Source organism: Lissotriton helveticus, chromosome 3_1 (assembly GCF_964261635.1).
Source record: "Lissotriton helveticus chromosome 3_1, aLisHel1.1, whole genome shotgun sequence".
Classification (NCBI taxonomy): Eukaryota; Metazoa; Chordata; class Amphibia; order Caudata; family Salamandridae; genus Lissotriton; species Lissotriton helveticus.
The window spans coordinates 701,803,751-701,819,155 of NC_136061.1; the positions used below are offsets into that span (position 1 = coordinate 701,803,751).

Sequence of the window (15,405 nt, forward strand, 5' to 3'; positions counted from 1 at the left end):
ACGTGTCTTTTTCATCGCCAGCCTGTGACCTGCGGTGGCCGGGGCCTAATGTAGCTGATGGCTATGCACCTTTTAGTTACAATGAGGCCTAGGGACACATACCTCCTACTCAAGGTTCTTTTAGGATTATCTGGGAACCATCCCAGTTGAAATTGAAGAATCCTTCTAGGGACATCCTACCCAGTAACTATTTTAGTTTAATATCGGACAGTACCTATGTTTAGAATGGCACAATGACAGAGCAGTTCCATAACACATGTAGAATATTTGTGGCCATCGCCCCACATTAAGGACAGCATGTCTCCCTAGTTGGATAAATGGAATGCAATTTCACAGGGGACATGTTGGTCATATGTACATTGTTATACTGGATCTGTTTATATCTAGCACAGATAGAGACTTTACAGATCCCAGCATGGATTTTTAGGCAATCTTTGGGGGTAATAGGGTCTTCACTGGCTGTCTGTAAGGCCTCCTCCACTCGTAGTCGCGGTAGTCTCTATTCCCCGATCTGCACGGATCGCCCTATACGTGTGTGAATTAAGTCGGCATCCCCCTGCCATAGACCATAAAGTCACCAGGGTTTGTGAAGGGTCAGGAGCATCGGGGAAGGACGTCCACAGAATATGCGCAGTGGCAGCTAATTTGTCATATTGCAAAAAGTTCTCCCCTCCTATACCAAAAGAGTCAATAGTCTTCTGCATAGTAACAAAGCGTCCCTCTGGGTATAGGTCCAATAACATTATGCAGCCACCTGACTGCCATTTATTAACTGCCATATAATCACCTATTCGGGCAAATGGGCAGAGAATCCAAATATCCAAGTCTGGGGTGTAAGGTTTACAGCAGATTACCTGTTTTACTGCTCTGTGCCAAAGCTTACCCATGAGCTAGATCAAGTGCGGAAAACTTACCGGGGTATCCCGGCCACGCATCAGCAATGCCCTAAGCTGGTGTCCATTGTGTGTACCCCCATAGTAAGATCTCCCCCAAGTCGGGTCACCATCCAGCCAGTGGACAGCATGCTGCAGCTGGGCAGCCAATTAAATAAACTCCAGATCTGGAACCTCCATCCCACCCTTATCCCATTTCCTCTTAAATGTAGCAATCCCTACTCTGTATTGTTTATTAACCCCGAGGAGCTCTACTAACAAGGCGTTCAGTTTTTGAAACACTGCACCCGGTATCTCATAAATGGCACCCTGGAGGACATATAAGCATCTAGGCAAGATCACCATCTTAATCAGCGCAACTTTACCCATCAGGAACAGCTGAGGCATATTCCAAAATGCAATGAAAAATAGTAGACCGCAAAGCTTCCGACTCATATTCAAGTTGAATGTTTGCGGTTCACCATGCATGATTTGTATGCTCAAGTATCTGACCTGGTCCCTCAAGGGGAATCCGGTCCACAGGGACCACTTGTAAGAGTCCCAATGGAAACAGGGTTGACTTAGTACCATTGACCCCAAACCCAAGTGCTCCCAAAATTCAACCATTATGTTAAGTAGCGTTGGGTATGAATAAACATGCTGCCGCAAGTATATCATGTGGTTGTCTGCATAAAGGGACACTGTATGTTCTGTATTGCAAATCTGTATACCGCAAATCTGTATACCGCACCCAAGCAAGGCTTGCCAGAGTCTGCATGCCAAAGGCTCCATTGTGATGGCAAAAGGTAACAGAGACAGGGGACATCCCTGACGGGTGTCCCATTGTAATTCTGTGAGCTCTGAGACACACCAGCGCGTTCTAACTCTGGCTATGGGGAACAATAAAGTAGTTGGACCCATCTGATGTAAGTGTGGCACAGACCGATTTCCTCCAGTCCCCTCCAAACATAATTCCATCTCACCGAGTCAAAAGCTTGTTCAATATCAAGAAAGGCTAACACATAAGAGCTCCGGAGCATGAAGCACATGAGCCAGCCGGCGCAAGTTCCGCAGTGTGTTTTGCTGTGGGATGAATCCTGACTGATCCACATGGATCAGATGTGGCAGATGTGGAAGCAGTCTAGCCACAAGCACATGGCTAAGAATTTTCTGGTCCTCTTTTAACATGGAAAGCGGGTTGTAGGAAGCCACCTCTAACAGGTCTCGTCCCAGTTTTGGCAATATTACAGTTAAGGACTCCTGCATAGAATCTGGAAGAATACCTTTACCCAAGGCCTCTGTAAACACAGCTAGGAGCTTATCGAGCAGGGGGTTGGGAAGTGTCCATCACCCCACTGTGATTTGGCCGATTTCAGCACCCTCACAGCAGCTAATATTTCCTGTTTCATGAGTGGCGCATCTAGCTGCTCGTAATCATCAGAAGAGAGGCACGGCAAAGGCAGCACAGAGAGGTAAGCGGATAAAGCCCTGTCTGCAACATCCTGCGGTGTCTTCGTATACACCACTCTCAAGTGTGTTGCACAAACCGAATTAATGGCCATCTGAGTATGCACTATTTGACACCCCTGATCTCTGATCGCCAGAATGGTTTGCGCTTCAGCCTCAGATCTAATCAGGCACGCCAACGGTTGCCCGCCTTATCCCCTTCCATATGCCACTGGTGTCGCCCTACATTTTAGACGTGCTTTTCCAACTGATCCCACAATTTGCAAACCATGCGGTGCTGTTCATTCCAGTCACCCATAGACTTCGGAGAAGCCATGAACGCTTTCTCAAGCGATTCTAGTCAATCAATCAATCATTCACAGCATTTGTATAGCGTGCTACTCACCCGGAAGGGTCTCAAGGCGCTTGGGGAAAGGGGTTCGCTACTGCTCGAACAGCCAGGTCTTGAGTTGTCTCCTGAAGGCGAGGTGGTCCTGGGTCAGCCGGAGGTGGGTGGGGAGGGAGTTCCATGTCTTGGCCGCCAGGTAAGAGAAGGATCTGCCTCCGGCGGTGGCTCTTCGGATGCGTGGTTCGGTTGCGAGGGCGAGGCTGGTGGACCGTAGCTGGCGGGTGGGCGTGTAGAAGGTCAGGCGGTCGTTGAGGTACTTGGGGCACAGGTCGTGGAGAGACTTGTGTGCGTGGGTGAGGAGCCTGAACGTGATCCTCTTGTCAACGGGGAGCCAGTGCAGGTCCCTCAGGTGGCCGGAGATGTGGCTGCGTCGGGGGATGTCCAGAATGAGTCGGGCGGAGGCGTTCTGGATGCGTTGGAGTCTTTTCTGTAGCTTGGCTGTGGTTCCGGCGTAGAGGGTGTTTCCGTAGTCCAGTCGGCTGGTGACGAGGGCCTGGGTGACCGTCTTCCTGGTTTCGGTCGGGATCCATCGGAAGATCTTGCGAAGCATGCGAAGGGTGTGAAAGCATGATGAGGATACGGCGTTGACTTGTCTGGTCATCGAGAGGGAGGAGTCCAGGATGAAGCCCAGGTTGCGTGCGTGGTCTGTTGGTTTGGGGGCGGTGCCCAGGGCTGGGGGCCACCAGGAGTCATTCCAGGCGGAGGGTGATGGTCCCAGGATGAGGACTTCCGTCTTGTCTGAGTTCAGTTTCAGGCGGCTGTTCTTCATCCACTCGGCGACGTCTTTCATCCCTTCGTGTAGGCTAGTTCTGGCGGTGTCGGGGTCTCTGGTGAGGATCAGCTGGGTGTCGTCGGCGTAGGAGATGATGTTGAGGTTGTGTTGGCGTGCGATGGCGGCTAGAGGTCTCATGTAGATGTTGAAGAGGGTGGGGCTGAGTGATGATCCTTGCGGGACTCCACAGATGACTTCGGTGGCCTCGGATCGAAACGGGGGGAGGTGGACTCTCTGTGTTCGTCCGGCGAGGAATGAGATAATCCACTTCAGTGCCTGCTCTTGGATGCCGGTGTTGTCGAGTCGCTGGACTAGGGTGCGGTGGCAGAGGTGTCGAATGCTGCGGAGAGGTCCAGGAGGATGAGTGCCGCTGTTTCCCCGTTGTCGAGCAGGGCTCGGATGTCGTCGGTGGCTGCGATGAGGGCGGTCTCGGTGCTGTGGTACAACCTCCTGAAGTGTTGGGTCTCCCACCAAGGTCCAGCGGATACCAACTGTGGTTGTCATGCATTTGCGGCACACCACTACTTTCACAGTGTCCCACTCCAACACCTTACTACAAGCGCTATTCCAATTATGGTCAGAATATTGGACCAGGGTCTTCCCAAGTGTGCCTGCAGAAGTTTGATCTGTGAGGGACTTGGCATTAGGCCACCAAAGGGGAACTCTAGGATGATGTCCCTCCAGGGAATACTTGCCAGTAACGGTGAGTGATCCAAAATGTATCAAGCAGAATGACGGATATCCAGTATCTTATGTGCAGTCGATGCGTACCTGACAACAGGAGAGTAACAGAAATATGTACGTGTTTGTGGATTGTGGATACCCCAAATGTCAACCAAAGTCAAACTATGCATAGATTGGTGAAGTGCAGAGGCCATGTGGGGTTTAGTGTCGGAGCGTGGACAGGCCCTGTCCAGCAGGCCATCAAACACACAGTTAAAATCACCTGGAAAAAATTACTTCAGACAATGTGAAGGTTTGAGTCTCAGCAACCACCACCCTACCATAAAATGCCCCATCATCTATATTAGGGACATAAATATTGGCAAGACCGTGATCATGAGCATTCTGGGACCCCTCTCCTATGATGTACCTGCCTTCTCCATCTAGGGACACTCTGGTCTGTTTAAAGGTACCCCAGGAGCCTCCCATGTTAGGGCCCCCTAGCATAGCCGGGATAAGTTGTGGCGCAGATCTGGTCCCTCCATAACCTCCGAAACTCTTAACACATTTCCTCCCATAGGCAAGAAGGCTATCGCCATATTGTACCTATGGAGATAAGCATGCATTCTATTCCTCTTCTGAGGACTGTTCAAACTGCGCATATTCCAAGACAACATTATATACGTAGTACCACCAGCCATACTGTACAGGAAATTATAAAGAGGCTAGTACTCCCTTATAAGGGCATGGTGCAGGAGCAGACTGACCAATGTTGGAACATGTGGAAGCCTCCCATGTCGAACCCCCAGCTGTAGAAACATTGCAGTAAACAACAATGTAGAAGTGTCCCATCTCCCCAACATCCACCCTAAGGCAGTGGTCCGGACTCCCCCCAGTGCCAAAAACCAATGGACTAGAGGGAGCAGTTTCCCTCCCCAAGCGCCCTCCCAAACCCTTAGAAAGCAGTCGATGAAAAAAAGTGTATCCAGTAGTACTATAGCTACAGTCCAGGGATCCCAGACCCAATTCAGATCACAAGCCCACAAGCAGCTCAGCAATCCACATAGGCCTAGCCCCCAGACTCCACCCACCGCCAAGGGTAAGGTTGTGCCCCATCCAACAACCTAATAAACAGAAGAATAAAACTGAAAAACCTGGTATTGCAGTCACATTATTAACAGCTTTCGTAAACCCCAGCCATGCGTAGGATAATCTGTAAGGCACCCAAGAATCCTTCAGTCATTAAGGACAATATCGACAGCCGAACCACAGGAATAAACAGTTTCTAACGAGCATCCAGCCCTCACTTTATCCGTGTCAGCCACATTACTCTGAGTTTCATGTACCAAACACAGTGGCGAGAAGGAGTTCTGTGTGACCAAGGGTTCAGAGCCTGCCCACAGGGTTCAGTCTGGGTGTACCAGGATATGGACCCGTCTCGTGGACTCTCCAGAGCCGGGACAATCAGCAGGGGCTAGGCATCATCGAGCTATTCTACGTCCCCCTCAAAGCCTGCGTTCTCCCCATTCTGATGGCTGCTGCTCCATACCTTTGCCCAAGGACTCCAGCCAATGTGGGACCTCCCTAGGGGACTCATAGAAATGCACCTTGTTCGCGCACTAAACACGAATCTGCGCAGGGAAGAGCTAACTGTATTTAATATTGCACCTTCCTCGTGTAATCGGGTAAGGTTTGGGCTTTGTCTCCATACATGGGGAGGGCATTTGCCCGGACATGCTGTAGTATAGAGTCCCTGTAAGTTGAGAAACCGTGCAATAAGGCGCCGCGGCGGTGTGCCATGATGAGAGACCAGTGTCATGGCCCAGTGTGCACGTTCAATGGAAAACATTTGAGAATCCCTTAGGTTGAAGCTGAGTAGTTATCCATCTTTCCAGTAAAAGATCTGCTGTTGGGCCCTCCTCATGCTCTGTGAATCCGAAAAAAATGCAGGTTATTGAACCTGGAGCGCCCTTCAGCGTCTTCCAGGAACTCTTCCACAGACGAAGCAGTACATTTAAGCCCTTCCACCATTGCGTGGAGCTCTCTAACCTGCTGCCGCAGTATGGTGACCTTGCACTTATTGGCCATTACTCGGTCCGCCAATTTTTGCAAATCCAAGCAGAGATGGTTAATATCCATGGCAATGGAGTCCATCTTTGACTCAAGTGCCACCCTAGAGTCACGAATGGCCACCAGGATTTCAGTAGTATTCTGCGCTGGGGTCCAGCGCTCATGATCTATCCAGGTCCCCGGGTCCTCCATCTGGAGACCTGGAACAGTATATTGCACGCTTTTATTGGCTTGGCCCCGTCAGAATTTTATCTTGCATCATACTGGGTCCAAAGTAGGGTGACTCCTCCACCAGGGGGCAGGTGGACAACAAGAGGACTTTACTGCGCCTCAGCAATAGGTAGCCAACTCCCTCCTATCAGACAGGCAGGGGCACAGAATCCGGGAGATCCTTTCCAATGTCCCCAGCGAGGCATAAGACCCCCAGAGAAGGAGTGGAGCAGCAGAGGGCCAAGCACCAAAACAGTAGCTAATCCACCAAGGCACTGACGTTGAGGATGTAGAACAGGTCTGTCTTCTTCAAGGAACCTCTAAGGTAGGTCTCCCCAGCACCTTCATCTCAGCTGTCATTAATTACCTCAGCAGTTGAGTGAGCGGCAGAGGACCCACGCACGGGACCAATAGCGAACAGGATACCAGGCCACATCCCCTACAACACAGCAGCTCACCTCCGCCCCAGTTCATCTCTCGTTCTGCCAATAGGCCGAAGGACCCCTCTCCCACCCAAGCCTCTAGGAGGGGGAAAGGGGAGCGCCATCAAACCAGCTCCAGATGGGATCTGGTTCCTGGACCTCCCACCTTGCATTAACAATGCTGCTCACAAGAGTCAGCAACTGGGTGCCGCCATTTTGACAGGCACGGGCAGCCTGCTCTTCTCACCGGCTCCTACGGTGGTCACTGCCGTCGTGCAGGATACCGCACCACAGCAAGCCACCACAGCCCCCGGAGTGGCTCTCCGCAGCACCACAGGAATGAAGGTATGTTCTGGGCTCAGATTGCCGCAGTCCGGAACCTGCAGCGGAGCTCCACAGGCAGCCCAGTGAACGGGCATCCCAGGCCTTCACCTGTCAGCCAGGTGATGGGGGCCTTGTCATTATTACCAGCAGGCTGTCAGGGGACTGAACGGAGCCCATTTACATTTGCAAGTGATACCCTCCGCAGCTCAATTCAAGGACCGACCCAGAGGCCTGAATGGCACAGGATAAGGCAGGATTCTATGCCCCTCGGCTGGAGCTGTCTAACGGTGTATCTAGTCAGCTATGTTGGCAGGCCCCGCCTCCTACTGCGTGCTTTTCTGAATAACCCCTAAAAGGTTACATTGTGCCTTTTATTGTTATCTTTAAATAACTGTACTGCATTAAGTGAAGACATCAATGCACCATATGCAACGTAAAAGGTCATCCACCACCATTTTTGGCCGTAGGGTTCTATATGGGTCAGTGCAATAGAACAGGAAAAGCGAAAGAGCTTGTGCATAGGATGGTTAAAAAGAACTGCATGAAGTACGGAACACACTTAGCAAGTCCAGACTCTTTAATCAAAATTATTCCTATCATTGCATGCATGCATAAACCCATCCAAGTAAGTGATGACAACCCTGACAGATGGGCCCTTTAGTTCAAGTGACTTGCCTATTTTCCTTCTTGAATACAGCAGCTCTGCCAAAATTAGCCAGTTACAAGTGATCTCTCCTAAATATTTTGCTGACATATTCATTTTGGCGATTAAATGAACTGAAGGGTCGCCAAATTATTTGACTTTCACATGTTAACTGGTCATTGGTGGGTGATATTTCTACTTAGCAGAACATCCTGCCTGTTTCCACCTTACACATATAGCCCAAACCCAAATCACAGTGTGCTGCAGAGGCCACTGGTGACCGACGATACCTCCAGGGAAAAAACTATGGGAAGGTATATCTGCCATGTTTGGATTTAAATCTGCAAATCAAGCCTTACACAAATCTTGCATGCTTCAGAACAAGAGCCTCAGCTGCTATGGGGTACCAGTCCCAGAATTGCCCCAGTGTGCAGCTCTGTTATGTAATATTAACATGGTTTACATCAGACTTTTCACTCCTGTCTTTTGGGTGTATCCTGATGAAATTCAACTGGTGAACCTAAAGAAAAATGCAGATAGTGTGACAAACATGGCCTCAGCCACAGTGCCACTTTCAAAAACGGCCTTTCATTCATTGATAGCCAGATAAGTTATATGGAGAACACTCAGTGGCTCATAGTTAGTGTATGCATCTCGCTTGCTTGGCCCACCCTGCTCTTTTGGCTTATCCTGATAACCTATTCCTCTGGTCCATGATGTAGTCATATAATTTGATCACAAGTGGTCCATAAGGCCTCAAATCATCACTACCACAAACTGCTATACCTCGCTAAAATACTTTTCACTTATACCAATGTCACTATTTAAAACTGAGGGGATGCCCTCCAAAATGGACAAAGGAAGCGCCCCTTGCATTGGTATTTTTACTGACTCACCCAGTAAACTTTAATTAGTAAAAAAAAAAAAGCGGTAAGAACTATCTTTAATACCACAGCATATGCGCCCAGACAGTCAATCCTGTTTTTACTGTGGGTACCAGTTTCTCCCCAGAATACAATTCAATACTCTTTACTTCCCATAAGGACGTTGGGTACATGAGCTTAACACGTATATAAACAAGGTCACAAATATACACCCTACAGATCTTTAAGATCATGCAACCTATTGAAGATTCTCCGATTCAAAAAACAAACTCAGTTTGGTAGCTGGTCTCTGTAGCCTCAGGGATCTGGACACTCTCCTTTGCTACCCTCGGAAGGCTGAAGAAAACCTCATCCACAGGGGCCCAAAACATACCTTTTCCACACAGCATCTGCCCTATAACCCACCCCAATCTCTCAGCATTCTATGCTGCTGCTTACTTTCTTCTACTGTGTTTTGTTTGGCCAGGTGTTAGCCTAGTGGCATGCTCTGAAGCAGCATCAGCAGTATACATGATGATACAAATCCTTCAACACACATACATAACACAGACTATCAACACGATAATGAGAAACCCACATGTAAGATGTAACATTGTTAGACCGCTTTAACCGTGCAAAAGACTGTCTTGACCATTAATTCTAACAGTACCCAAATGTCATCAATATGGAGCCGAACAGAATACCAGTGGGCCTTCCTTTTACAAATCTGGTTTCCTTCTCCACTCTCTATCTAGCATGTGTTCAAACTATAAAATGAATGAGCCCCAGAACGTACTTAGCGTGCATGTACTTATACACACTACACAATAAAGCATACTAGATCTTTTAATACCAATCCTTCAGCAGCAACCTTCCAGGCAGTATCACAAGTCTAATTAAAGCCTCCATCTGATAGAGAAGCCACAGGACAGAGCCCTGTGTGGAGATCTCACGCACATTTTCTTCGTGACCTATAAAAACGATCACATTAGACAGTTTTGATCAGTCGTTTTAGCACATTTCAATGGTTTAATTTGCCTTTGTCTGTGTCAGTCTTTAATCCAGTCCATTAATCCGCTAGTCCGCCTTCCTATAACAATCTCACTGTAGGTCTTTTCAATAGTAGTACTGGTCATAATAGCGACAGATAGATGTGAAAATGAATGGCTAATGAACGCACAAGCAATATGTTGTAGAAATTAGAAAAACAATGCTGGAGAGGCTTGCAGAACCCCCAGTATCACAAGATGCACAGTGAAGACACTGTTGTATCTCTGACCCACATTTACTGCACATTCATTTCTTCTGTTTTAAACAATGCCTTGAATAATTAGAAGGGATTTAAGACGTGTGTTTAAAAAAAAAATATGTAAATAGACCCTCAAGCCAGGACACAAGCCTCATGCACAGAGTAAAGCAAAAATGAATATTTACTAACCAAAATTAAATCAGCGTTGCAGTAAAAAATATGAAATTGTTACATATTGATGAACACCATCTCCGGTCATTTATAATAGGTACAATAAGTAACCGTGGCTACCACAAATTCTTGGAATATTGCTTCACAGAAAATTTGTCATAAGAAACAGCTTCCATTTTTAGCAATCAACCATTTCTATTGCATAAAACCTACCTAAAAACCTACACAATAGAGACACCCCTACTATGTGGTAGACACAGATCTTTATGTTTCTCCAGTGAGTGAAGAAGAGTATCAATATTTCTGATGTCAGAGACATCATTCCCCAATTAGGCAGCGATTGGAGGAAAGGCACACTTCTTCCCAGCTATGGCTATACCAATACAGTGATAAAAATCAGGCATCTTCAGAAAGACAAAAACAGGCCATTTGACCCTGGGATGGTGATAAAGGATTGAATTTGATCTCAGAAAAATGTTGTTTCTATCCTACTGGACTGGTGAACCATGCAAAGAACTTTACTTTTGGTGTACTTTTCCATCAGCAGCGAAAGGAGGTAAGACAAGATTGAGGTGATGAGTGATCATGAAGGGCATTTTGGTGACAGACCTAACACTATTTGAGATGGCTGAGGGGCAAATGAAACATCCTGCTAATATAAACCACTTCTTCCTGGATGAGAATAGAATCAGCTCTTGCACAGAGGGAAATTAATGACAGATGTCAGCTGAACTATTTAGCTTCAGGGCGTATAGATGTGTGTGCCCACCATCAATGTATATTTTTAACATGAGTAAAATTTGCCCAATTCTCACAAAAAGTAGAAATGTTAATTAAAGGGGCTGATTACGATGTCGGGCGGACAACTTCCTCCAGACAGTCGAAATTTCCCTGACTGCTTCTGAACCCTTCCAACCAACTCGGTCGGTTTACATACTGATTACGATGTTCGCAGTCGCACCGTAACAAAGTCAGTCATTCTGAAAAGTATCCGACTGGCTGTCGGAGTATCTGTTATGGTCGGAACGACATCGTACACCCCTATGGACAGCGTTTCCGTCCTCTGGATTACCGATGTCTGTTTCCAACAGCCTTTCCGACTCTGCCTGTCCGACACAAAAAGGCTGTCGGAAAGTGACTTTAAGGTCCCCTGGCAGGGCCCCCTTCATTCAGCGGCTTTCGGTTTGGGGCTGAGGGGGTACCTAAGGGACCTCCTTGTGAAACCCTGCAGTGCGTGGCAGGCACAATGGAGTGCGTGCAACAGGGTGCAGGGTTTTCCTCACACACCCCATTTCCCCATAGAAGCCTGTGTTACGGGAGGTTGTCGAGCGGAACACGAGCTCCCGTAGGGAACAATGGGACTTCGACCGAACAGTGTTCGGTCACATCGTAATCGTTGGTCAGAACCACCGACCGCAAGTCAGTCAGTCCCGATTCTGAGATGGTGTCGGGAGGAGGCTCTTCGTCCGACATTGTAATTAGGCCCTAAATATGTATTTGAGAGTAGCATATAAGTGCAATGTTGGCTACAAATGTATAATCTACATACTGTGAATTGTCTGCAAAAAGGGGCATTCCAAGTTGAAGGTTAATTGAGTGACCAAAGCTGGGCAATACTAATGATGATCGACACTCATAGCAGAGCAAATCCATCCGCAGCTTGGGAGATTTAAAAGACCGACAGAAGCTCAATATGTGCTCCTGGTTTTTGCTAGTAAAATTCTTCAGGTCTAGTCTGACATTAATCAGAAATAGTATTTATTAAATGAGACAACTGTGAATTTTCTTTTCATGTTTACTAAGACATGAACACGTTACCCATGGCAAATAGGTGATTTTGTAAATGTAAGGGCAGTGTTTGCACCCGCCCCTGTACAGGTTCCATAGGCAGGTCTGCAGGAAGCATTTGTCTTAAGCAATCAGCATACAAACATGCGTTTTTATGGCAAAACACTGAATCCCTTACTTTGCCAGTGTGAAGCTTTACTTGCCACCTTTGATAAAACATGATGAAATCATTTTAAAGAACTTTTTCTTCAAACCTGAGTAGTTTGAGCAGAAAACCATAAAAGATCAGTTATGTGCGACTTTAACCTGGGAGTAGAGTCCCTAGAATAAGAGAAAATGATTTCAACCAACTGAACAAGCCCACCCCACACAGACAGAGGTATGACATGTACTCAATTTTTACCCAGCAATCATTTTGTCAGACGATTTACATTGTGCCAAAGGCCCTTATTGGTGCACTTAATCTTGGAATTACAGTTAAAGCCCAAACATGATCAGAACATTCCTTGATTATGTTCAATAACATTATAATGTAATCCATATAAGGCACTCTCAGTAAACAGTCACACTACTTCAGGCAACTTGACAATGAAAACAAGACTCCATTTTCTTTTTTTTTTTTTTATGATAAGATCTTTTTATTTCAAAAACACCACCCAGTAGTTACATTCACCACAAATACAATATATTATCACTTTTCCATGTTACATCTTCAACATTTCTACCGGTATTTGGAGCACCATTTTACAGTGTCTCATCTATTATTCACTTATTAGTCTTTTTCCTCATAGGCTCCATTTCAATCAAGTATAACTGTGCCCAGAGGAGGCCAACATAGGAAAAGCCTAGTGAAGTGCATAGAGGTACGCTATCTGAACATTATGACACATCAGAGTTACTTCCGTAACATAACCCAAAGGAAGACCCAAGGAATAAAGGCAATGGCACAACAATAAATTGGTCAAAAGGAAGAAAATGCTAACAACCTGGAACTAGCATGGCAATACCCATTTGACAATACAGAAAAGTTCATACGGAATGGAAGACATTACTAAGCAGTGAAGAGAAGAAAGGGAACACAACAAAAGCCCAATCCTTATTTCGTCCCCCAAATCACAAACATTTGAGGAAACTTAAGTAATCCAATAGAAGGTCCTCACCTAAACCAGCAATTGATCCACATTGAGTTGGTTTATTCTTTTCTTTTTCAAACACGTTCCAATAGAGTTAGTAGGGAAACTGGACAACAACATAAAAGACTTGATTTGCAGTAGATCCCGGTCCACATCATGTATCAAGGGACTCTTCCATACACTTACCGCAGACATCATGGAACTCATAAATTTATCCCAGGCCTGAGGTCTTGAACACAACTACCTGAAGCAGGCTGCGCTCATCCCATTCCTAAAGATAGCTCATCCCATTCCTAAAGATATCACGTCAAATTTTCCATTCCCAAATATAAAACTTGCAAAGGACATGCCAAGGCAACTGCAGAAGTACGTGCCACACCGCAAACGACTTTTACATTACTGATCATAATTTAGATCAGCAAAAGGGGTGGAAATTCGGTAGCTCTCATTTGATAGGGCATGCTTAGCACTTAGGATGAGGACCTACCAAAATGGATTATTCTTTCTCTGGCTGCTCAACTAAATTAGGAACTCACCCGCACCCCTTCCCCTAGCTGTCTATATCACTATTTCAAAGTATTCATTCAAGAAGGAGCTTAAAGTTCTATTTTTTTTAAAGGCATTTCTATACTGAGTTTCACTCACGGGCCACATGGCCACTGCTTTTCCTTTCAGCTATCTAGATTAGCTGTTCGCATTGTGACCTACTTCCTCTACTTGTATATTGATTTGATTATATCGGCGTCTTTTGTCCTTCCTTACTGTATGGTACGTCGGTACACCCCTTCACTCCTGCTATTTGCTACAATCTTATTGCCACCCTCTTCCCCCTATGGATCTCTTCACCATTTTGCAACGTTGTCTTTGTTATAGAGTTTCGTTAGAACGATGCCACTTTTTAGTTCTCTATAAATTTGCAACGATTACCTCTCTTTCAGTGCTTGTTTTAAATGTTCACTCATTTGCAACCCCATGCTCGTTTCCTTTGCAATTTGACCTCTATTCTTATCCGAGTCTGTGTCCTCCCCTCAAACCCCCATCTATATACTATCCATGTTTATTTTACTCTGTGCTGGCTTTTTTCCTTAATATGCTTCTATATATATTTTCCCATATTTATAATTCTCCCTTGTTTATTTGCTCTAGGTACTTGACTGTTTAATTTTAACCTTGCTGTTTAACTGTTTAGTGGTTAAGCGCCTTTGGGCCATTCTTGCACTGCACAAAGTTGCAAATCAATAAATAAACAAATGCATTTGGTTCAGTTACGTTACTATTCAACACTGGGTTGCCTAATTCGACTTGGGCAATGATAATAATATAGTACTTAGTTCATGAACAACTCTTCAAGCATTCTTAATAATGTGTCATCCAAACGTTGATTTAAAGGCAATCGTCTGTTAAAATACAAATATTCTAAGCTCTTACTAAAAAATTAATGTATAGGTCTTAAAATATCTTATGAATTGGTTTCTAAAAACTGCTTATTTTTCCCCTCTTTTCTGTGATAGCAACTGCATTTGCCTCCAGACTTGTCAGACACAGTGAGCCGTTCAAGCAAACAGGATCTGGCAGAATCTGCCAAACTGCTGAGCTCAGGATGTGGCGCTATGGCTGCAGGCAAGAAGCACCTGGACTTCTAGGGATTTCTGCTTAACATATTCATTTAGGTTATTTTGGCGTTCTAATTACGACTGTTAATGATTTATGTAAATATTTTTCTTAATTATTTGACTCAGCACTCCTTAAAAATATGTATTGTTAAATGCTTGAATTTTTTCCTCCTTATTCCCGTCTTTCTCACGACACGAAAAAATGCCAGAATACAGAACTGGATTGATACAGACATGTATTTTGAATAGGGGGTAATACAGCATTCAGTTATATAGTTTTGAAAGTCTATTTTTTCCTAAAGTTTATTTAGAATTTGGTTCAGGCACCTCTTAACCATTAAGTGGGCCTATTTAACACTGAACATTATTTATAATAAAATTTGACTTGAAGTAATAAAATGATTTGTCACTGGCCAATTTGTTTCTTGCTGATATCAACTTTAAGAAGAAAGGTAACGATAGACGTAAGTACTGTGTGTGGATATTTCTGTGTACTTGCTGTTATGTATATACATACATCTGTAAATACACACATATATGTGTGTGTGTGTGTGTGTGTGTGTGTATATATATATATATGGGCAGTTAATTTAAGCAGATGCATTTCGACAGGTAGCCTATTTCTATGCTTTCATAAAATGTGCTCAGTAACGTTGATTTCCTTTTATATTTCACAAATCACATAAGGTGTTCCTATTGGGAGATTAAAATGCGGCAAAGGATAGAGGACTGTTAACATCATAGCCTCAATACTTAA

The 15,405-nt window shown here is 45.4% G+C and overlaps 1 protein-coding gene across 5 annotated transcripts in view; it reads left to right on the forward strand.

Annotated features, from left to right (window-relative positions):
* Positions 1-15,047, forward strand: part of ELP4 (elongator acetyltransferase complex subunit 4) — a 1,619,784-nt gene extending 1,604,737 nt beyond the window's left edge. For all 5 annotated transcript variants that reach the window (XM_078680837.1, XM_078680833.1, XM_078680834.1 and 2 more), the window contains one exon: positions 14,547-15,047. In XM_078680837.1, coding sequence (XP_078536963.1) covers positions 14,547-14,678 — 132 coding nt within the window. In that variant the 3' untranslated portion in view covers positions 14,679-15,047. The remainder of the gene's footprint in view (positions 1-14,546) is intronic.
* The last annotated feature ends 358 nt before the right edge of the window (positions 15,048-15,405 follow it).